The sequence below is a fragment of the Dipodomys merriami genome, unplaced genomic scaffold (genome assembly GCF_024711535.1).
Source record: "Dipodomys merriami isolate MVZ:Mamm:240054 unplaced genomic scaffold, mDipMer1.0.p SCAF_148, whole genome shotgun sequence".
In the NCBI taxonomy this organism is placed as follows: Eukaryota; Metazoa; Chordata; class Mammalia; order Rodentia; family Heteromyidae; genus Dipodomys; species Dipodomys merriami.
This window is the reverse complement of record NW_027202804.1, coordinates 673,892-696,221: the sequence shown is the minus strand read 5'-3', so window position 1 is coordinate 696,221 and position 22,330 is coordinate 673,892. Positions and strand designations below refer to the sequence as shown.

Sequence of the window (22,330 nt, the reverse complement as noted above, 5' to 3'; positions counted from 1 at the left end):
CAAAGAGCTTCCTGTCTTTGGACTTCAGTTCCCTGGCTTTAATTTGGGATGAGGGCACGTGTGCCAACCTGCTCAACAGGGAACTCACATGGAATACACAGACACACGAGGCAAGCACCCAGCGCATAATCGATGTGTGACAATTGTTTGTTACTAACTCCTTTCACTTGCTTGAGCTTTGTTTCCTCTATCAATGAAAAGGACTGCTAATACCTTCCATGGGCTTTAGTAAGAATTTAGTGACAGTTCTAACTCTTGGCATGACGGAAGTGCCAGGGAGAGTATCTAAGACCCTGTATGGGATTCACATACTAAAGGGAGGGACTGTCACATAAAGTCATCCAATCAGCAATCCCAAGCAATCTGTGAGAAGAGGCCAGATTTCCAAACACCTTGGCAACCAGAAGGCCTGGAACTCAGGTGGGTTTTGAATCCTCCCTGACCCCTTGCTTGGTGTCTTTGTGCCTTCCTTTTCAAAAGGCAGGTGTTCGCAAGAGGCTGGACCCTGTCAGGTGTGGCAGCCAGAAGGGAGGGGAAAAAAAGCAGAGTAAGATGTTCCTTGGTGTACCCCACTATCATGAGTTCAGCATTTCTCTGAGCTGGGAGGCCAAGAGAGTTCCAAGTAGAGTCGGCTGATCACGAGGCTGCCTGGTGCATGGGCCAGGTGACCCGCGGGAGCCAAGACATCAACCCAAGCTCATTCCAGGCAGCAGGATTCCTTGAATGCAGAGCCATTCGTAGAAGAGGAATGCTGCTTCAGCTCTCTGCTGGGGAATGGTCCAAAGTCACATGCTGGGAGAAACGGTGCCCTGAGGGTACCAGGGCGGGAGCCTGGGAGCGGAGGACCCCCAGGCTCTGAGAAGGGGACTGGGCCCCTGGAGGAATCCATCCACCCAGGCAGAGATCACGCACTGCTTTCTTGGTTTTGATGGGCAGGGCTAAGTTGTCCAAATTTAAGTCTGATCCCAGGATGCTCAAGTGCAGAGGCAGAGAATAAAGCTAAGGGGAATGGAGATGAACTCAAGTTTGGATCGTAGTCCCGAGTTCCACAGGCCTGTGACCATGAGTCTCTTGATGTCTCCCTTTACTGTGATGTCTACCTGGTAAGGTGAGGCTGTCGTGAGAATCACAGGTCATCACAGGTAGCCAGTACTTGATAGAATCTCCATAGCCAGCAGCCATTACCACCACCACAATTCCTGCCCTGGCTCCTAGGATCATATCCACCCTCCTTTTTACAACTATTAAGGCTCATGCTTTGCCTGGAAAAGACTGGCAGGTGTTTGGCATGGAGATGCAGAGCTGATGGAAGGGCTTGCCAGTGACTGCTGTGATAAACTGAGCCCTGGGTGGACAGTCTGGCTAAAGGGGTGGAGCTAGGGCTTGGTTCCAGGGGATTCTCCACAGGGAAGGCCCACAAGGCACTGTGCAGACTGGACCTCTCCTAGAATCCAAAGGGCAAAATAGAGGTCAGCTAGGGAGAGAATGTCTGCCCAAGAGGCAAAGCAAAAGCTGGCATCAGGAAGCAGATGATGGTTGTAGAGTGAGCTCTAGAAGGCCTACTGCTCTCATCAGGCTGGGGTGGACTCGCAGTTGTCATTACCTCCTAAAATTTGAAGGTAGCCATAGGCTTCACGGCTCCAAGCTCCAGCATGGTGGAGACACCAGCAGCCATGGCCCTGGATCACAACAGCATTCTGTTCCCCTCCGGTACCATTAGCCAATCAGCTGGCATCCTTGTGATAGATTCCCCTATGGTCAACCTACCTACCTCTCTACCACAGAGCATTTTGGCTCCAAATCACTGACACTTTCAACCTGCTGTTGAACATCAGCTTTTCAGCAGGTATGAAGAGAAAAAGGCAGATTAAACAGCCACCAGTTGAATGGCTGCAAGTGCACATTCATTGATTCATTTATTCACTTTTGATCTTCTAGTTGGCCTCGGGGCTTTGGGATCCCTGATAGTTCTCATGTTTTGAAGCAGAAATTCAGCAGAATTCTTCAGTAGAATAAGGAGACAGGTTTAAGTGCTCATAGGAGATATAACAGAGGTGCACAAGGACCAATAAGGGAAGAACACGCCACAAGTAGGCGTGGATTTCACAAAGGATTTTACCACTCACTTGGTAGTGGGCGTTTAGACAGCCAACACCACTCTTGTCCCTCAGTTTTCTCATCGCTGACATGGAGCTAATACCCCCAACTGGGGTGGATGCATGTATTTTACAAAACAAAACGGTAGTGGTTCAAGTGTTGATGTTCAAGGAACATGGACTTGAACTTGGCTCTGACTAGAGGAGCAATGGATTTCACAGCCAGTAGAGGATCCAGATATATTGAGTGTTGAGTGTGATTGAAGAGAAGGATTTAGCTTAGAAGGCAGAAGTTTCACCCTATGTAAGTCCCCTAAATTGGGGGGGGGAACCCCAAGATAGTCTGATCTATATGTTTCTGTGTTTAAATTTGTTCCAAATAGAATTGTAGCTACCTTTGAACTTGTGCTTATTTTATACACAGAGCATGATCAAACGTTATAGATTATCCTTATCAGAGGCCAGGAGAGGGGTGCTTTTTGCCTCCTTCAAAAATAGAGAGATCAAGGCCCAGGGATTTGCTGCAGTGCTGACAGCTGGCAAAAAGACAGGATTCCAGTTGAGTGCTTTCTGCTTCAACTTTTGGGCTTTTCCTACCATCTCATACCACCACGGGCTCCGCAGAAGCGCCAGCTCTTCCCGCCTCCTCCTCCTGTTCCCTCCAGGACTGAAGAGCCAGGAGTATCGATTCGTCCCCAGCAGAGGCTGGAAAGGGCTTCTTTCTCCCTGCCCACATTGGGCAGTCCTCCCGAGGAGGACTTCTTAAGTGGAAAATTACAGGCAGTGAGGGCAGGGTCTGCATCTGCTCATCTGGATTTGTACGTGATGCCCCAGCTGATTCTGTTTTGTGAAAGACCTGACTTTGCCGCAGTCTTCCAGGGCTGCAGACAGTTCTTTGTGCTATCAAATTAAGTTTGGAAACTTCAAAAATAAAAAATAAAAAAAGTCCCGGAGGAAACTGTCAATTAATGCATTTATACGGGAGCATCACATTTGGGCAAAATATCTTCAAACACAAGCGCTGTGTTCTAACCATTAAAAAGTGAGCGTGCTCCCTGGTTTCCATAGATACCGGAGGTAATGGCCTCTTTCCTCTCTTGAAGAGGGAGAGTTGTTTGGTTCCTCTCTTTTTTGTTTAAACCTTGTCTTTTTTTTTTTTTTTACTTTTTTTTTTTCCTGTGTCCCCATTTGTGAAAACAAAAGGTAACCAAATGGAAACTTGGCAATATAATTTGTCTGAGGAAGACAGCTTGATTTATAATCTCAGGTGATTTTGTTTGTGCTCACCTCATTATTTCATGGCTTCTATAAGAGCACTGGTATTTGCAGGAATAAGATGGAGAATTTTCAGTTGATTCAAGTATTTCCCAAGGCCATCAAAACACACTCCTAAGGAAGATACTAATGGTCTATTGAAGAGCAACTGAGTTTTCACAGTATATAGAGCAAAGATTGGTAAACAGTAGCCTGGAGGCCACATTCTGTCCACTCCCTGTTTTTGTAAATAAAGTTTTATTGAAACACAACCATGTTTGTTTTAGTGGATGTTGACTATTGCTTTTGCAATGACAGTGGCCAATCTCAACAGCTACAACAGAAACCATTGGGCCCACGGAGTCCAAATGATTTAATCTATGTATAGAAAAGATTTATTGGTCTACCAGAGTTTTGGTGGAATTTTATGTTTTAATGTGACTCAGTTTCTACATCTTTGGAATATTAATGACAGGACTCTCATAGAGTTTTTGTTGTGCTTGACACCAAAGAAAGGGACAAGATAATTGTTTTCACTCAAGTTTTGGGGTATTTTTTTTTGACAGAAAAATCTGAAAAATCCAAGCGACCTATGATTCCAGAAATACTTTTGAAAAGCCAAGCAGAGTGTGTCAACATCAAAAGCCAGGCAGCTCAGCGATTGTTTCTGGGCCTGGAATTGCTCAGTTTCTCTTGCCAGTGAGAAGCGAGAGAGAAGTAAGGGAGCCTGGATCGGGGAGGAGGCTGCAGCCAGGGAAAAGAAAGCAAACAAAAGAAGCCACGTAGTTTAGGAAGAAATCTTTAATTTCTATTCAGCTTTAAAGAGTTTGAGAGAGCCGAACCCCCCTCCCCCATATGCCCCCCTTAACAAACCAGTTCAAGTACATGCCTTCAGATTATAAAAGTACCTGAAATTGCCTAGAATATCAGCATGCATAGCTTGTTAGTATTTACATATATTTACATAGGGAAACAAGAGAAAGCTCTACAGTTATTTACAGTCTACATAGGAGAAGAGAAAGGTGGCTTAATTGTATTTCCTAAAATACAGTAGATAAGTAGTCAGTACATGCATATTTAGATAATATTTGCATGATAGAGTGCAATTTTTTTAAAAAAAGACATACCTTTGTAACTTCCTATGCTAAGGTGTTGCATAATCAAGGTAATTTCTTTTGTTTTGTTTTGTTTCTAGTCTATTTGCATCAAGTGCTTCAAAATGCTCACCAACACCCAGGCAGAATTATTTACCCTGGCAATTAAAGCGACAGCACACACGATCATTTTCTACTAACTAGCAACGAGCTGCTGGTGAATGAAATATCTATTGTTTCTCATTACCCATCGACCACTGTGAAGTGATCCCCTCTGTGTAAAGGCAGTGCCTGAGCTATCACCATTAATTATGAAAGTAATATAAATGAGATACCCTCCACAGAATGTTCTAAATGAAATAGTAACGAGGCCAGCATCTTTGAGCCTGAGAGATTACCTGTTCCAAGGAAGTCTCTACAAAACTACATAAACCTCAAGGCGACATGTCCAGTTTGATGTGGAGGAGCTGGACATAGAGTCCTCCTGCCTCTGAGATCAGAATTCCTACCAGCCCATCCTCCTGATTCATTTTGGGATGACAAATGAGGAGTTAACTTCCTACCTCAAAGGGGTCCGATTAGAGACACCCCCCCCCATGTTTATTGTTTCCCAATGCCTTTTCGGTTTTAGGTGATACAGTCCATGGAGGACCTAGGCGTACAATCTGAACAAACAGATTGTTTGAGGTTTGCCCTGAAATCCTGCCTGCTCACAAAGCAGTCTGTTTGCACTTTTCTTAAAGAGCTAATATGGCAGACCGACTGAGTAGAGCTACTATGCCAAAAAGGAAAGGAGAAAAGTGTTTGTAGTGTGCAGACACTCTTTGAACCATTATATTAGAACTGGACCCATTCATTCTGCCTGGCAACAATGTCAAAGATTTATTTCAGTATACATGGTAAGTACAGAAGCATACATTTATATACAGTATAATAGGGCTAGCTATCCAGGAGATTAAAGAAGTAGAGTAAAAATGTAAAATGTATCAAATTAACGCAAGCTCAAATATCTTCTTTTCTCTCTTATAAACACTCAGAAGTCCTTCCACACTGGCATGGACGTGACCCAGTTGTGAGATTTTGGTGGGCAAGCCATCAGACTTATCCCAGGTAGAAAGATGGGGCTATTATTATCAGTAAGATGCTCGTTCCCATGGCAAATTTTCATGGCTCTTCTGATTGATCTTTTCAAGCAAACTCATGGAAAAATGGACATCCCAATACAGTTTTCCATCCTAGCAAGAGAGCTGTCCATTCAAAAAGAAACAATGTGAAAAAATGTGGTCATTACCAATGATATCACCAGGTGAATCCCTGCCCAGGGAACGCTTCCATGGATGCAAAACAGAATCCATACCGTCTCCTATGTATTGTGAGAGTCCCTCGGGTCCAATCAGTTCTAGAACACCTTTGGCAGACACAAATTGAAGCATTAAGTCTACCCCCCCCCCATAGATTGTGCCTCCATTCCTGTTTCTTTTCCTCATTAGTAATACCTCCTCATCCCTCCCCACCGAAGCAAATCTCTCTAGGGGTCAGTTCATAAGAGCAGCACATCTAAATAGTGCATCTCCATGCTCTTAAACCATTCATAAATCTGTCACAGAAACTTTGGAACATTTATGGTAAGAATTCTAGGGTGTTAGGAACATATATAAAGGATTTCACCTATTTCCAGAAACAGTTCAGATCCATTCAGCCTCTTGAAAACAGATCTTTGGGGGTCTGCCTGGTTCACTCTGCCCTTCCTTCTATCCTGGGGATAAGCTAAGTTAAAATCCTCACCCATTCCTCCTGCCAGGACTTCCTAGAACAAACTTGACTTTGGACAACTTTGTGTGGTTGACACTTCCTCTTTCTTCCTTCTCTTGACTTCTATAAGAAGCCAATGATGTCCCTCTAAAACCTTCGACGAGTCCTGCCCAACTTTCCCCCTGAAACTCCCTGGTCATTGGGCTGCTTCCTGCAACTATGGCTGAAAAGACTCCAGAGGGCTTTCCAACTCATTCCCGGGGGCCATCCGATCAAGCTTCTGAAAACTCCTTCAGTGATCTTGCTAGAAAAGCACGTGTTTGGCCAGAGACCCAGTGTAGATTTGAGGGCATGCCTACCCTGTGAACAGGAAAGTCCCCGGGCCCTCTCAGAAACTCCCTGAGCCCATGGCCGTCCTGTGAAAGCTGTGTGGCCTTCTTGCTCCTCCTTCATTTCCCGCAGTGTGGGGCCGTGTCCTGTGCTGGCCGGTCTACAAGTCTGGAGATAGACTGGCATGCCTCACTGCTCGCTTGCCCTCAGAGCTCCTGGTCCACACACTGTGACCCTAGTGTCACTTAGGAAATGGCATTCTTCAACCTTCCTAGGAGAGTCAACCAAAAAGGAGTCTCAGGTTTTTCACACTCGTGAGACTGGTTTATTTTGGTTTGTTTTTTGTTTGTTTGTTTGCAAACAAAATGTGTGGTCAGGGTAAGCTCTGGGACATGCTATCAAGACCACGGACCTCAGGCAGCCACGTTTCCTTCTACAGGATACGGGGGCCGTGAGCTCAGTGGCTTCTCCTGAGCCTTCCCTCACCCTGTGAACACCTGAAAACAAATATCCGCTCTCCTGATCTTCCTCACCCCCTGTGGAAAATGGCTTGCATTCCCCTTCTGTAATACATGCTAAGAACATCCTGTGCGTTTGCTGAATTCCCCAGGGCTATTGAAGAATATGCCTTTTAATACCCACACGGAGGACTTGTATTCACCTAAGCTTGTATTGTCAAAGGCCTTTTTGGGAATCAACAGTCAGGAAATTTGTAGACGTGAATTTGCTAGGGGTTTGTTGGGGGAGGGGGAGGCAGGGAATGGGGATATGTTTTCTCTGCAGACCTGCTTGAGCATGCCACAGCTGGCTCTTCTAGGGGAAATCTAAAGACGGCTGAGGGTTGACCCATCTTGATATCCATGCTGGGTAAAGCTCTGTCGTTTAAGGAGAAAGTTACCTAACTTGGCACCTGGAGATGGTACTTTGAATCAGGTGATTTTTTTTTTTATTAAGGCGATCTTTGTATTTGCTATTGGATCATAAGGAGGGCACTAAGCCTTCATTTTTGTGAATCCAAATGATTCTGATTTCAGTTTAGCTCCTGCCTAAATCGACACTGGGGGGAAAAATATCTCTGAACACCAGACAGCCGCCATGTTTAATTTGAGGCCATGTCAGCTGTGTCCCTCTGTGGCATGGCCTGGTTAACAAGAAGACGAGATGGTACAAGGAAACTGGATCTGAGTGGGAGACACACAAAAGGCTGAGCAGCATGCCAGTGTGTGTCACACGTGGAAGAAGGCGCCATGCACTGATTCTCATGGTGCTTGGAACCGTCCATCTGTGATTTTTTCTGGGTATCTTTGGACAAAACGCTTTTGACCTCTGATACGCAGAGGGCATCCCTGTAAATGGAGATTGAAAAGGTCTGTGGAGTTGGGTGAGGGCTAGAAAAGAGTCTTGTCAGGTGCTTGCTAAGTCCTCCGCAGTGATAGGCTACCACTGGGTGAAACATACCGGAAAACACAGTGATGTGTAGGACAGACTCCTTCTCCCATTCCCCCACCCTCAGATCTCTGCTTTCGTCCCTTCTCCCCCTGCCCCACACATGATTTTTTGCAGGATTGGTGTACTTATTCCAAAGTGCATGGTGTCGTTCAATTATGTCAGTCTCCCAGGGGAGGAGAAGGGCTGGTTGGCTGTATCACTGGCATCAGAGAGGCCCACGGGCCTCCTGGTATCAACCAGAGGGCTTTCTAAAAGGATGTGTAGCAAATGTATGTACAGAAAGACTGTTCTTGAACTACAAGTCGAGAACTATAAGTAGTATTCCCCTGAGCAGCTTCCTTTCGTTTGTCTTTCAAATCAGCAATGGAGCCATAATGGTTTTTAAGAACCTCTCACTTCCAACTACCAAGGTACTCAGAGATAAACTCTGGAACACTGAGCCATGCCTTTCAGGAAGATAGGGAAGGATGGAGAAGCCATGGAGGTCACCATTGATTTCATACACATTGGGGTGCTCACCATTCGTCTCCACCATGGCTTTCTGGTTGATGCTTCCTCTCTGGGTTGGGTATTCACAGGGCCCCCTGGGTTGTGTAACCTGGTCTTGCATTTGGGAAGTTGATTGCTTTGCCTAGTGTCCCCAAGATGAGCAACAGTGAGAAAGGTAAGGGTTTGTAGATTGCACTCACCTTTGGCCAAATCTGCAGATCACCTCTTTGCCTCTGGAATTTGGCTCTGCAATGACCATTCCCCTTCCACAGCTCTACCTTTTGCATAGATTAACTAACGGTTTTTGTGGTACAATGTTCTGGTATTGATATGTTTGTGATCAAGCAACCTTAGAGCATCTATTGCTCTGGTAATCATTGGATATATAGATATGCCATGGTAGTGTATCTATTTTTTTAAATGCATGTCATGGGTACATATAGTTTAAGATAGGAATCTATTCTTCTCTTTTAAATAAGCATGCATAGTAGAACAGAGACACCTGAAAACGAAACATTAATTGTATAACTAATGTGTGTTCTGTTAAGACATAAGTAACACATCGGAGTATCCACGAATGCTCTACAGATATGAATATGTGGGGTTTTTTTTTTTACCATGTATTGTTTATCAGAAACCTCCGTACCCTCTCCTTTAAAGGAGTCGATATTCATTTGTAGTCTGTGCTGACAGCTACAAATTGATGGCTAGCACTTATCAGATAAATGTTGATGAAAAGCAGCTACTTAACATTTTAAGCCCAACAAGGGGTTTTGGAAAGGATGGATAATTCAGATCTCAGAGCCTCCATCATCAGTGGTAGCTACTTCCTGAATCCCAGCATTCTGAGGTTGAAGATGATGCTGGAAATCTGACAAATGGTTTCAGGAAGAGAATGATGAACTCTTCTTCCTACGATGTTCTCCACTTAATCCCAAAGATGCATCCTGGATAATTTTACAGACACTGTAGAGATTGATGGTCCAGGTCTTCTCTAGCTGCTCACAAATGTCTGCGTCGATTAGAAATGGCATTTCAGGCATGATTAAAGATTCTGCTGGGTTTCCTAGACATTCTCAGTACCATGTCATCCACACGAGAAGTCACTGTGGGCTGAGTCTGAGGCATTCTGGTGGTTGGCACTACATGCATCCTGATAAATTGTCCTCAAGAAACAGATCAGGGGAACCCGGACCTGCAGCCGCTGTCATCATTTTCTCACGGTGAATTCATAAGCAATGGTGACAATTGGAAAATCCTGCCTTCAAATAATATTTGATACCAGGGTTATTAATGTTTCTTTTCCATGCTTCTTTCACCTTGTCTGAATTATGTATGGATGCCCAAAAAAAGTGGCAGGGAGTCATTTGATGATGATTAAAGTGCTCTATATAAAAAAAACAAAAAAAGCACACTTTTTTATCAGTTTAAAAATGTTTTATCTTGGATCAGCCTTGTTTACTAATGAGATTTCACTAATGTGACCCAGTCTCATGCTGATGGTATTCAGATCTAAACGCTGATAAGCCCCAAAAGAAGAACTTGTTATTAAACTGTCATCACGTAATGTCCTATAAAGATGTCACTCAGAGAGGGCCGTCAGAGCAACTGAAAAGAGAATTCCCCAAGAAGCCTAGGGGGTCGTGGGGCATTGTCACCACTTAATTGTCCACTGTGGAAAGAAAAAAATAATTCAAGTACCAGTCAAAGCAAGCATGAGGGGGCAGGGAGATCATGGCAGGAGTACACAACCGATCTGTTCAGCGCTGAAGGTGGCCTCTGTACTCTTCCTACATTGTCTTCTTCCACGAAGCCAGAACTACCTATCCATAATACCATTTCAAGTAGAGACCACATAAAGTCCAGTGGCAAGGAACTGAAGCCAACTCTTGATAAAACATTGGGCTTTTTCTAAAACGCAGTTTGCAGTATGATAGCCAAAGATAAATTTGTGTGGAACTTAGCTGATTGCAATGGCTTGCACATTCCATAAAGGGAAAACCCATGCCTCTTGTTCTTCTATTAGCTTGACTGCAAACTTCCTTTGCACAAATACCATCCCAAGGTGTAAGGGTGCAGCCTGCCCACTGACTGGGGCACACATCTACGTTGGGCCTGGAAGAATTCTGTCTGGCTAGACTTGGAGAAAAGCCGACAGGATTCTCTCACTCAATGCTTTAGGAGTAGATGGGAAGTCAAGTCACCTGACCATCTTCCATGGTTGGGGTTTGGTGGCAGCTATAAAGTAAAATGGAAATCCAGGACAGATATTCTGAAATTCATGCAAAGCACCATTGCCAACTGAGCAGGGCCAAGAACCCAGGCAAGCATGCTATTCGGCTTGTGTTGGCTGGATGATCATCTTACTCCTTGCTCTGTCTTTAGAGATGCTTTTGGAGGTCACCTCTAAAAGAGTCAGCTGAATCACTTGCAGGCCTTTAGATGTGTATGGTGCTAAACAGGTGCTAAGCAGGAATCATAACTCAAGGCAGCAGAGCCTGGAGAGCCGGAGCTCCTCTCCATTAGACTTGAGCCCCACGAACCACTCAGGAAAGACAGAAAACAGCTGAATCCAAGAAATTAACTGGCTAGAGAGAAGAGCAAACATAGCTAAGAGGATTGGGGAAGGCACCAAACCAGTGACCGCTTAATGACGTCCAAGTGATGTTGGAATTCTGGAGCAGAGACAATGGACACTCATGTCATCATCCTGTCATTCCCACCTCCCACCCTGCCCACCCAGCTTCACTGGACCATTTCCCTTTCAGGCCAGTGCAAACGTGGCTGCAGAGCCAGGCCCCGGAGCTGAGATGAAACAGCTTTACAGCCCTTTCCTAGATTACACCAGGTTCTCCATGGGCCTGGTTCCCAGTGCTTCTAGAATGCAACCAGTGAATGCAAACCAAACCCCATGGACGGCTGTCCCTTGCCTGATTCCATCTCACCCAGCACAGTATAAACTCTGCAGGAGCAGAGAACAGTGGCCTTTCCGTAGGGACCGAAACCCATTTTCCCTGCAATGGAGCATCCTTCATGCTTTTCCTAAAGGCGGCCATATTACCTTCCCCAGTCCTCGCTTGCAAACCCACTCCCCATCGGCTGATAATTAGTTGGTGTAGCAAGGGCTATGATACCCATAAATAATCATAAGATGCCAGATAAACTGTATTGGTTTTAAATTAGAGCCATGCGTACCGTGTCTGTCTATGAAGAGCAACCTATTATTTTTAATTATGGCTTGCAAGGCAAAGTGATTTCTAACCCTCTTTACAGAATCCCTGACCACATTCCTGTCAGTCCAGATGACATGGTACCCCAATCAGTCCCCACATCCCTCATCTCAGCCCTAACCATCCCTCTAAAGGTGGATGGGAGGGATGGGTTTTGAAGGGAGCTAGAAGGAAACATACCCCCTGAGCACAAACCCCCCCCCCCCGTTCCATTGTAAATCTGAGAGAAATCTGATCATTGGAGAAAGGCTTTCTAGAAGCATTAGTGACTGCGCCTGTGCACGCATGCATGGGGGTGGGGGAGGGGAATCACACATTTCCACAGCATTCAAACCCTTCCTCTAGCAGCACCACGAGAAAGTTCTGGCACCAGCCTCACTTGGGTTTTCTCCCTGATGAACTACAATTAAGAGCAGTGGATTTAATTCCAATAGAAGGTTCTAGAAAGAGCTTGGCATCAAATTACATTACACTTGGAGAAGTCAAGGGGTTGCAGATGGATTTGTTTCTCAGGCGTTGGGAAAGGACGCCATCATTCTGTCTTTCTGCGGAAGTCATCTGACACAGTGGACTGATATGAAGTCTTCGTATTCCAAGTCTTTTCTAGATGAGGTGTAAAAACTCACACCAGCTTTACAAGCAGAGTTTTATAGACTCACGGTTCCTGGATGATCACCTCGTACTTTTCCCAGCCCTGTGCTCTGAGTTCAGGACCGTCTGCCATGCAGAACTGGGTAGCAGGGGAGGCTTGCTTGCTAATTTCCAGATGGCTAGAATGAATGACCTCATCCTTCCTTTTCTCTCCCCCCCCCTCATTTCCAGCAACAGGGAGCTGCCACCTCGGTGTTCTGTGCTGCAGCTCCGGAGCTGGACGGTCTAGGAGGGATGTACTTCAACAACTGCTGTCGCTGCCTGCCCTCCCCGGAAGCTCAGAGCGAGGAGATGGCCCGGGCCTTGTGGGTGCTCAGTGAGAGGCTGATCCAAGAGCGGCTGGGCAGCCCGTCCAGCTAAGCGGAGCCCAACAAGGATGGGCACACGCCTCGTCTGCGGGGCCTGTGCTCCCCGTGGGTCTCCTAATGGTCCACCACTGGATCCCTGACCACCGTGGCATCCTGGGGGTACACAGCCCTCACATGCAGATCCTCAAGAGTCAAGAAACAAGCGCAATTGCAACAAGTTGAAAAATGTTAACTACCAAGGGAAGACAAGGAATGACTGGGGTAAAGGGGCGATGTCACTTTCCCGAGGCTGAGTGAGGTATGGGTGCCTTGGCCTTCTGGTGGTGGCCTGCTGGACAACAGAAGCTCGGCACGGTATGCAGGTTCCTTTTCCCACTGTAGAAGCACAAGCCATTGGCTAGGACTCCTAGAAATGCTGATGTCCTGAGGTCCCAACAAAATACCAACACTGCCGCCAGACGCTGGCCTTCTCCTGTTCACCTCTCCACGATGCATCAATCCAAAAGAATCACTGTTCCATCCACTGTCCGAGTGGGCTTGACAACTCCAGGGAGAGGTTCTCAGAATATATTCCAGTGGACCGAGATGGCAGCTCCAGAGGTAAAGTAGAATGGCTGGAGCTGAGGGGTCCAGCAGTGCTGCCTGAGCATCAACTCCCTTGCCAAAGCTATACCAAAAAATTCTGTAGAGATTATAACAAAGAATGTCTGTGAATCGTACCCTAGATACTGACATGGGCAGGAAAAGAAGCGTCATGTCCTTAAAATACCTGGAGTGGAGAACACAAGGTAGTTCCCTCCAGTCTTCAAACAGTTTTAGGGACTCTCAGCCAGAAGGGGTCCCACAGCTTCTGGTCCACCTGCTTTAGCCTTAGGTGTTGTTGGCGTCCACCCCTTCCTCCCATCCCAGGCTTAATAAAAGAGCATGCTTGGATAGGATCGTCTGAAGTTTGTATTGTTTCTTTAAATGTTCATTTCAAGGTTGTTGTTGTTGTGTGTGTGTGTGTGTTTTTTAATTTTATTTTTGTTTTTTAAAAAAGAAATCTAGAGGGAAAAAAAATAAAGCGCTTCTTGTAGATGCCAGGAAAACACTCTTCTTGTTTCTTCTCTGAGTTTGTGTTTTGTGTTTGTGCTTTGTTTCTGTCCGTGGGCCAAGTTGTCTCACGCAATTAGCATGCCAGCTTCGTACTTTCTGTGAGAGAAAGAAAGAAAGCAGAACAATGACTATTGTATAATTCCACCTCCAGATCTGTTTTTTTTAAATTAGTTAGAGTATAATTTCAACCCTTCATGGTTTATTCTCCTAGGATTATCAAACCTTGGTGCTCTACCACCTGAGCCATGCCTCCAATCTGGCATTTTGCTGGATAATTGGGAGATAAGAGTCTCAGGGAATGTTCTGCCTGGACTGGCTTCAAAGCACGATTCTCAAATCTCAGCCTCCTGAGTAGCCAGGATGACAGGCGTGAGTCTTCCCCAACTGCCCCTTCCCCTTTACACCATGATTTTTCAGGCCAGGAGTGATGAGGAATCTTTTAAGATGCTCCCTGAGTCATATAGACCAAATCTTCATACGTTCATTGATTCATTCAACAAACATCCCAAGTACCACATCTGCAAATTCCAAGAGTAAGGTGAGCCAGGACAGGGGAAGTTCACGCCAATGGGAAGCTCCGGTGAGATGTGGATCCTTGTTCCTTCCCTCAGTCGTGGGATAGCCTCAAGCCTGGCCTCTGGGCCTCTGCCCTTGGGTCCAGTCCAGCCGAACAACATTGCTCAGAGTCTGGCTCCAGACTCTCTTCGAGCTGCATCCTCCTTTAGAGTATCCATATTACTCTGGGACTGTCGTAGACATGCTTTGCCTGGCCTATCCTCTCTGAAATGGTGCACCTAATTTTCCTCCCCCCGGGCCGCACCTTGGATGGTCCCTTCCCACACAAAGTCTTAACATGGGCCACATGATTCGCTTGGGCTGGCACACCAGGGCTTGCCCTTTCTGGCTGTCCTTTGGAAACTACTGCCTTCACGAGCCTGGGCTGGCCTGCTGGATGAGGAGAAACACTGCTGGACTACACGGCACACTAAGCATGAGACTCGTGAGTGTAACCATCCCAAGCTAATCTGCCCCAACAGAACCATCCTACTGGAGAGGAGACCCCTTCCCACTCCACCCTCCCCCCAAATTGCAAAACAGCACAAGCCACAGCCAATGCTAACTAGCACAGCCTTTGTGTCGCTAAGGCCAGCCCGTGAGTTCTCTCATCATCTGCCCCTCCCATCAGCTTCCAACTCATTCCCCACCTCCGCCAGAAGCCATCTTTGCCCTTCTCGTGATGGTCCAACAGGCCAAGTCCACTCCCAGCCTGCTCTAGTCTTTACTGGTGAGGTTCCCTTTGGTGGAGAGAGGCTTTGCAGAGCCTTCTCCCTCTTTGCTTCGCTTGCTTTAGATGAGGTGACATTTCTGGCCACTGCATTCATGATGTCACCCCTTTCAACCTCCTTTGCCCCTTTATTTTCCTTCCTCCAAGCAGTGCTTTTGGACACATTGTGAGTCAACTTGCTGGCTTTCTGTCTCCTTATACTACAAATTCTATGATGTTTGTCTATTTTCTTCACATCTGGGGCCATGTGCCTTGAGCTGCTCCTGTGGCATAGCAGGTTCAATAAATCACCATTTTATTTATTAAAGGAAAAGGCGATGCTTGGTGACTAGCTGTTATGGTCACCAAAATCACCTCTTTCTTATGGTGAGAATGATCGCAAGCCACTGGCCACTAAGGGGGCTTACACCATCGTCTCGAAGTTCTCATGTGACCACAAGCCCACCAGCAGTGGCCTCTTAACATCTTACAGTAGAGGAGACTTAGACGAGGGGCGTTTATGAGGTCCCAGCATGCCCAGAGCTTGTGAGTTGGTAGAGTTGTGAGGCACACCCAGGTCTCGGTGATCTCCAGGCCCCGAATATCATCCCTGCCGGAAGCCACAGCTGCTTCCTTACGGGGAAAGGAGGTACCACTGGTGTCTGACTGTATCCCAAGCTATGCCTTGGAGCCAGGAAGAAAGTGGCAGTGGAGCAGCATCAGCCAGAGGGAGCACCTGACTATCACAGAACCAAAGAGAACGTGCAGGTCGCCTGCTTCCTCCCACAGATTCTTCATAGACCCTGAGTCAGCCCAGTGAGAACGTGGAAATGGGAGAAGAGGATTCCCCTAAGCCACTGGGCAGGATGATTCATGCCTGTGATCCCAGCTCAGGGAAAGCACGGGTGAGAGGATCAGGGGTTGAAGCCAACCTTGGGAAAAACCTACCTCAATAATTACTCAAGTGGAGCTATGGTATCAGTGGTACAGCACCTGCCTTGCAAGCCAGAGGCCCTGAGTTCAAGCACTAGGAACACACACACACACACACACACACACACACACACACACACACACACACACACACACACACCATGTAGACCAGGTCTCCATCATCCATTGATTTTTTCACTCAAAAACCATGCAGAGTGTTCCACCTCCTTCTGCCTTTAGACCCACACACCCACACACTTTTACAGTGACCTAGAGAGGACACACAGTAAGCCTATATAGCAGGCATGAATTATTCACAGAGTAAGACTAGTTGACCTCCCACCCTCTTCCTGTGGCCACTGTCTGGGATAAACTTCACAGCTCATGTCTGGGTGCGTGGCTGAAGTGGTAGAATGCCTGCCTGGTAACAAACTGTGCATGGATCTGGCAAAATTGGGGCCAGACCCCCCCAATATCATGTTTCCCAACAAGCCCTCTCTTCTGTTTTGATGTTAAGTAGAGGTGCGCCAGCCTGACTTGCCTGGGTTGAGAGTTTCTGGTGGATTCAAGAACCAGAACTCTCGGAGGCTACCGAACCCACCTCAAAATGGAAAGAGAGAGAGCCAGGGCCTCTGTGGTCATTTTCTTCTGAGTCTCTCTGTCTCTTTAAACCTCAAAGGTGGCTGGTTTCCACTTTCATGCCTGAGTAAGAGCAACCTCACTGCGTCTCATCAATAGGAAGCAAGAAGTTGAAGCATCTTCTGTCAGTGGCTGATGCCTGTGGCTTGTGGTTTTGGTCTTTAAAATGGGGTGATGGACGGTTTTATTTTGAACTTCAATGGAGGAAGCCTAATGGCTTTCATGAAGGTCAATGCTAGGCCGGAAAGCCTTGGTTTGCAAAATCACTGTCCATTCAGGTCACCAAGCAGGTACCATTTTTAGAAGTTTAGGTTAAAAAAAAAAGTATCTAAAATAGCACTGTCTATCCTGTGTGTGAACTTTGTGCTTAACCGTTTGGTTGAAGTGACTGTAGAATACTACTGACACAAAATAGGATCCACACAATCACTGAAGGAACTGTTGTGAATTGTTTCTAAATGATGGAGCAACAACAAAGATAGGAGAAAGAGAGGCAGAGAGAGAGAGAGAGAGAGAGAGAGAGAGAGAGAGAGAGAGAGAGAGAGAGAGAGAGAGGAAGAAGAAGAAGAAGAAAGAAGAAGAAGAAGAAGAAGAAGAAGAAGAAGAAGAAGAAGAAGAAGAAGAAGAAGAAGAAGAAGAAGAAGAAGAAGAAGAAGAAGAGAAGAAAAGAAGAAGAAGAAAAGAAGAAGAAGAAGAAGAAGAAGAAGAAGAAGAAGAAGAAGAAGAAGAAGAAGAAGAAGAAGAAGAAGAAGAAGAAGAAGAAGGCTGAATATCCTACCTTCCCATAACACAATTTCATCTTTTCTTTTTGCTTTTCAAAGCTTCATGGCATCTCATTTCTACACACACACACACACACACACACACACACACACACACACACACACACACACACACACACACACACACACACACCCCAAGATCATCTTATTTCTCAAAGCTTATAATGATTTTTAGTAGATGTCTAATACTTCATAATGCTTAGTGGTAGAATCTCATTTTCCCCATGGGCAGACATTTGGGTTATTTCTTAGTGTTTGTTGCTTGGTTAATTGACTGGGTAGTTCCATCAGCATCTTTGCACACACAGCGTTTCCCCTCTGTGTATTTTTCTTGCCAGCAGACATTTGTGGGCAGCCTGCACACATAGGTGTGGCTCGTGCTGTAGTGTCCAAGGGCTAAAGGTGCTCCCCAGAAGGGTCATAGCCACCTGCTGTGTGTGCTTCTGTTTATAGTCTCATCCACGAGGAGGGTACCATGCACATTATTCTCTACTTACTTTAACATCATATTGTTATCACCTATATTCCCCAGCAGCCAGCCTCCTTATTTAAAATATAAGCATTTGTCTTCCATTGTCCCCTAGGATAGAGTTCACAATTTTAATTAGCATGGAAATTTCAGAGTCTCTACAGGGAGAGGTTCTTGCTCAGAAAGTCTCAGTCCAGACAAGGACTTCATCTTTAGCACATTAACCAAGCAGTGAACATCCTGTCTCTCCTCCATTCCAGTCTTTAAGATGGACACAATGTCAGCCCCATTTGAATGTGGTCCAAGCCAAAGTCTCTTCCCTGTTTACTTCAGTACCCAGGCTTCCTCAGTAAAATCATAGCTGATATTCAAAAAAAAAAAAAATGAGCGGTACTAATCAACCAGGGAGACTGACTGGCTTCTATCTCAACTCTTGATAGAATCAGCCCTTCAGTTTCTTAGCAGTAAGGGGGAAAACTTCCTGCTACTCCTCTTGATGAGAGGGGCTCTGTCTCTAACTCTAGCTTCCTTCTTGGTTCCATTGGTGGGTCCGTCCATGGGGCCTGTCCTTTGATGTTGGGATTATGACAGTGTCTCATTTGGGGTTGGGCATCCTGGGGGAGAAAATCCACTTGGATAACGTTCTGTTTCCAGAGCGCCAACCCGTGCGTTTGCCTTATGCTTATCTGAAATGCTGTCTTTGTGTCATCCAGGTGACTGCCCTTCCCCAGCAAGGAAGCGGCCGGACTCTGAGATCAAGGCTTCCTGTTGTGATCTTGCTCTGTGCCATCCCCTCTCTGAGTCTGTCCTGAAGGCAGCTTGCTCTGCACCTCCGTCCCCTCCTTCTGCGGCCCTCTGTCCTTCTCTCCTCGCTTTACTATTTCCACCCTTCCCTGAGGACTCCATTAAGAATTCACCCCCATGTGGCTTTTGCCTTCATATCCTTCACTGGTGCTTTGTGACGACATTGGCGTATGAAAAAAAAAGGGCCATCTTGGAACTGAAATGGTGTTGGATTGTCTTAGAAAGAACTTCTGAATTATCGTCTTTTAACAAAATGTCTTGCTGGTTTCACTAGAAGGTTCAAAATGCGCACTTAGCATTGGGCGAGGAAGAATCAAGGAAAACACATGGGCCACAGTTCCATCCGGGGAAATAGTCTGGTTGGTGTGTTTTCCTCTACTTGTTAAGTGGAGTTTACAACTGATCTGTGTCTCGTAGTTATGGTTTTTATATTTCTGAGATTATACACCCTACCCAATTTCATATATTCCAAGTGAAATAAATTGGATCTTTGTTTGTTTTGTTTTGTCCATCGTGGGGCCTGAACTCTGGGCCTGGGCGCTGTCCCTCAGCTCTTCAGCTCAAGGCTAGTGCTCTACCACTTGAGCCACAGCGCCACTTCCAGTTTTTTCTGGTTATGTAGTGCTGAGGAATCGAACTCAGGGCCTCAGGCATGCAAGGCAAGTACTGTACCACTGAGCCACCTTCCCAGCTAAATTGGATCTTTGAACACCTTGATAATCCGGTATTCCATGAAGAGAAGTTATTTAATCATTTTGTTGTTAGTGGAAGTAACTGCTTCCCTTGCCACATTTATATGAGCAGAAATAATGATTCAGAAGATGCTTTGGGTGGGGGTCGTTGGATATTTTTCTCCTCTCATTCCAATGAGGAGACTATAGTCCATCGCCAGGCTGTTTTCCAGTCACTTTCTCTGGCTGCTCAGGTAGCTGGCTTTTTATCTATGCTGTGTGTTTTCTTTGGGAAAAGCAGGTGTCTTTAACCCAGGTGGTTTTGCTGTTGATCTGTTTATTTCCCCGCAGTGGATCTGCCTGTCTGGCACTTGACAGGGGTTAATCTCGCAGAGATGCCCACCAGGAAAGTGGCAAGGTGTGCGGCTCTCCTGCCCGTCTGGAGCCAGGATGGGAGAGGGCGGCAGCAGCGCTGTGTCAGCAGAACTGTTAAAGGGCTGAATACAGAAAACAGAAGGAAACCAGCGCATCGTTGGGTCAGCCAGCTTTGCCAACCTTTCTGGTGGCATTAATTGTTCTGCTTAAGAAGCTCCTGAGGAAGTTTGAAGACTTTCCTGGCCCTGAATGGAAATGTTGGGCTTTCTCAGCCTGGTTTGCTGAGGCAGGGCTGGCTTTCAGACTCTGTTCCGGGGATTTTCACCGAGGTGGCCTAGATTTGGGAGACTATGATGAAATACTCGGCCTTTTGCTATTCATTCCTAGAGGGGGATGGGGAAGACCCTTTCTGGATAAGAATATTCCATCATGTCACCCTGTTTCCTGCCGGGGCTCCAGAACACATATAATGCCTTGTTCAAGCTCAACAATGAAAATAGACATTAGTAATTCATACTGTTTAAAACAAAATGTTCAATAAAGTCACAACGATCATTATGAACACAAACCCTTGGGCTTGGGAATTCAAATTCTAGGTATAAATTCTAACACAGGGCAATTTTCAAATCCTTGGAAGATTGATAAACATGGGTATCCTTTGTGTGTATGTGTGTGTGTGTGTGTGTGTGTGTGTGTGTGTGTGTGTGTGTGTGTATATAGGTGTGTGAAATATTTTAGAATCCCAAAACTATACTAACATACCCATACAGCTGAGAAGTTCTGTTAAATAATAATAATAATATTTAACCACAAATCCTTTGAACACAGGCCCCTGGGTTTTGCTTCTGTTTGATATCTGTTTGTTATCCAGAGCAATACAATTCCCCCTGGGAACTTTAAGAAAATGTGTTTCTTAAAGCAATACTACTAATAATGAAAATCTGATATCAATGGAAATGCCTGACTTGTAAGGCTCTCTAACATGAGATAAAGTTGTAGGAGAAATATAATGAACTTAAACAATGTTTGTAAAATAAGTTAGAAAAAACTGTAGATCATGGAAGTTTTTGTTCAATGAATCAGATCTGTGTGCCTGTACATGTAAATCATGTGCTAAGATAAAGACAGAGCGGGAGCTGACAGCTGGTATTGCTGAGTAATATCTCCAGAGAGAAGAAATGAAGTTTTTTTCCCCTTAATGCTTGCCTACATTTCTCACATTTTCTGCAATAAAAGTATTGGCTCTATTCGTTTTCTTAACATAAGAACTGTAAAGACAAAGACAAAACATGTCAGTGACACCAAAACTGTGAGTATTATAGCCTTGCTGTGAACTGACCTTCTAGAAAGTTCTTTGGAGCCAAGGTACTAAGAGATGGGATGGCTTGGAAGGTTCACAAGAGTGAGAGGGGGCTTTAGGACTGTGCCACACAAACAAAAAAAATAGTTGAAAAAGGAACGCAAGTAGGTTAGTTTTGGTAACTTCGTTCTGGGTGTCTGAATTCCCTTTTCCTTGCTGTATGGATGCACAACATCTTCTTGTGGCTTCCATAGGCGACTTTCCAGCGACAGACTTTGCTCTCTGAAGAGTGTGACCTTCTGCCAAGCTTGAGTAACAGACTCCTGTAGTTCAAGCCCTTGCCTCTCTTCTCCAGTGCACTCGTATTAACCTTGAACATGCACACCCAGCTTTGCAAAATGAGTGTGCCTGTGTGACAAGCCCTTTCTACATTCTGCTTCATGATCACTTGCTCATAATGTGGAGGAAGCTGACATACTGATTTATTTATCCATTTGGTCTCTGCTGATATGATTTTAAAAATAACAACATATGATTTTTTAAACCCAAATAATACACCCTATGTTACTGTAATAGCTAACTGATCATCAAATGGCTGGGAATGAAATAGATATTAAAAACAATTAGCAGCACCATTAATGTAACTGTTGAGAAGAGAGAAATGATGGGTGGACAGATCTTGGTATCAATAAAAACAAATCATTTTCTACCAGGCACACTCAGGTTGCATCCTCACCCAGGTAGCTATGTAACTAGAGACCGAGGCTCCATTTTTCCCTCCAAAACAATCCATTGACACCCAGGTCATTTGAAATTTACCCCTGTGCAGCTTAAAGCCATATAGAATTTAACTGTTTTATGTATTTATTTATTTTTAGTTGGTCATAGGGCTTGGTTTCGGGGCCTGAGCACTGTCCTTGGGCTCTTTTGCTCAAGGCTGGTGCTCTACCACCACTTCCTGTTTCCTGGTGGTTAACTGGAGTTAAGAGTCTCATGGACTTTCTTGTCTAAGCTGGCTTCAAACTGCAATCTTCAGATCTCAGCCTCCTGAGTAGCTAGGATGACAGTTCAGAGCCACCAACACTTGGCTTAACCAATGTTAACTTTAAACCCTCACCTCCAGACCCAAATGGACGATCCCATACTGGAACCTAGATGGAGCCACGCAAACAGCAGTAACTCCACGGTCAGGGGACAATCTTGTGTGCACCCACTGCTCATTTGGAAGGCAAGCATTTTGTGGGGTGTCTCTGTGACAGTCTGTAGAAGAGCTGCTAGCCCTTGCCTCTGCAGTTAGAGCGGATTTTTCGGTTGTCTGTGGGATTTACTTTGCATTTTGAGGGGG

At 45.5% G+C, this 22,330-nt stretch overlaps 1 protein-coding gene and 1 long non-coding RNA gene across 3 annotated transcripts in view; one reads left to right on the top strand and one right to left on the bottom strand.

Annotated features, from left to right (window-relative positions):
* Nucleotides 1-13,741, top strand: part of LOC138826683 (WW domain-containing oxidoreductase) — a 737,670-nt gene extending 723,929 nt beyond the window's left edge. For both annotated transcript variants that reach the window (XM_070021914.1, XM_070021911.1), the window contains one exon: nucleotides 12,517-13,741. In XM_070021914.1, the coding sequence (XP_069878015.1) occupies nucleotides 12,517-12,705 (189 nt within the window). In that variant the 3' untranslated portion in view covers nucleotides 12,706-13,741. The remainder of the gene's footprint in view (nucleotides 1-12,516) is intronic.
* Nucleotides 1-22,330, bottom strand: part of LOC138826685 (uncharacterized) — a 601,987-nt gene that overhangs the window by 555,676 nt on the left and 23,981 nt on the right. The gene's annotated exons all lie outside the window — the stretch shown is intronic.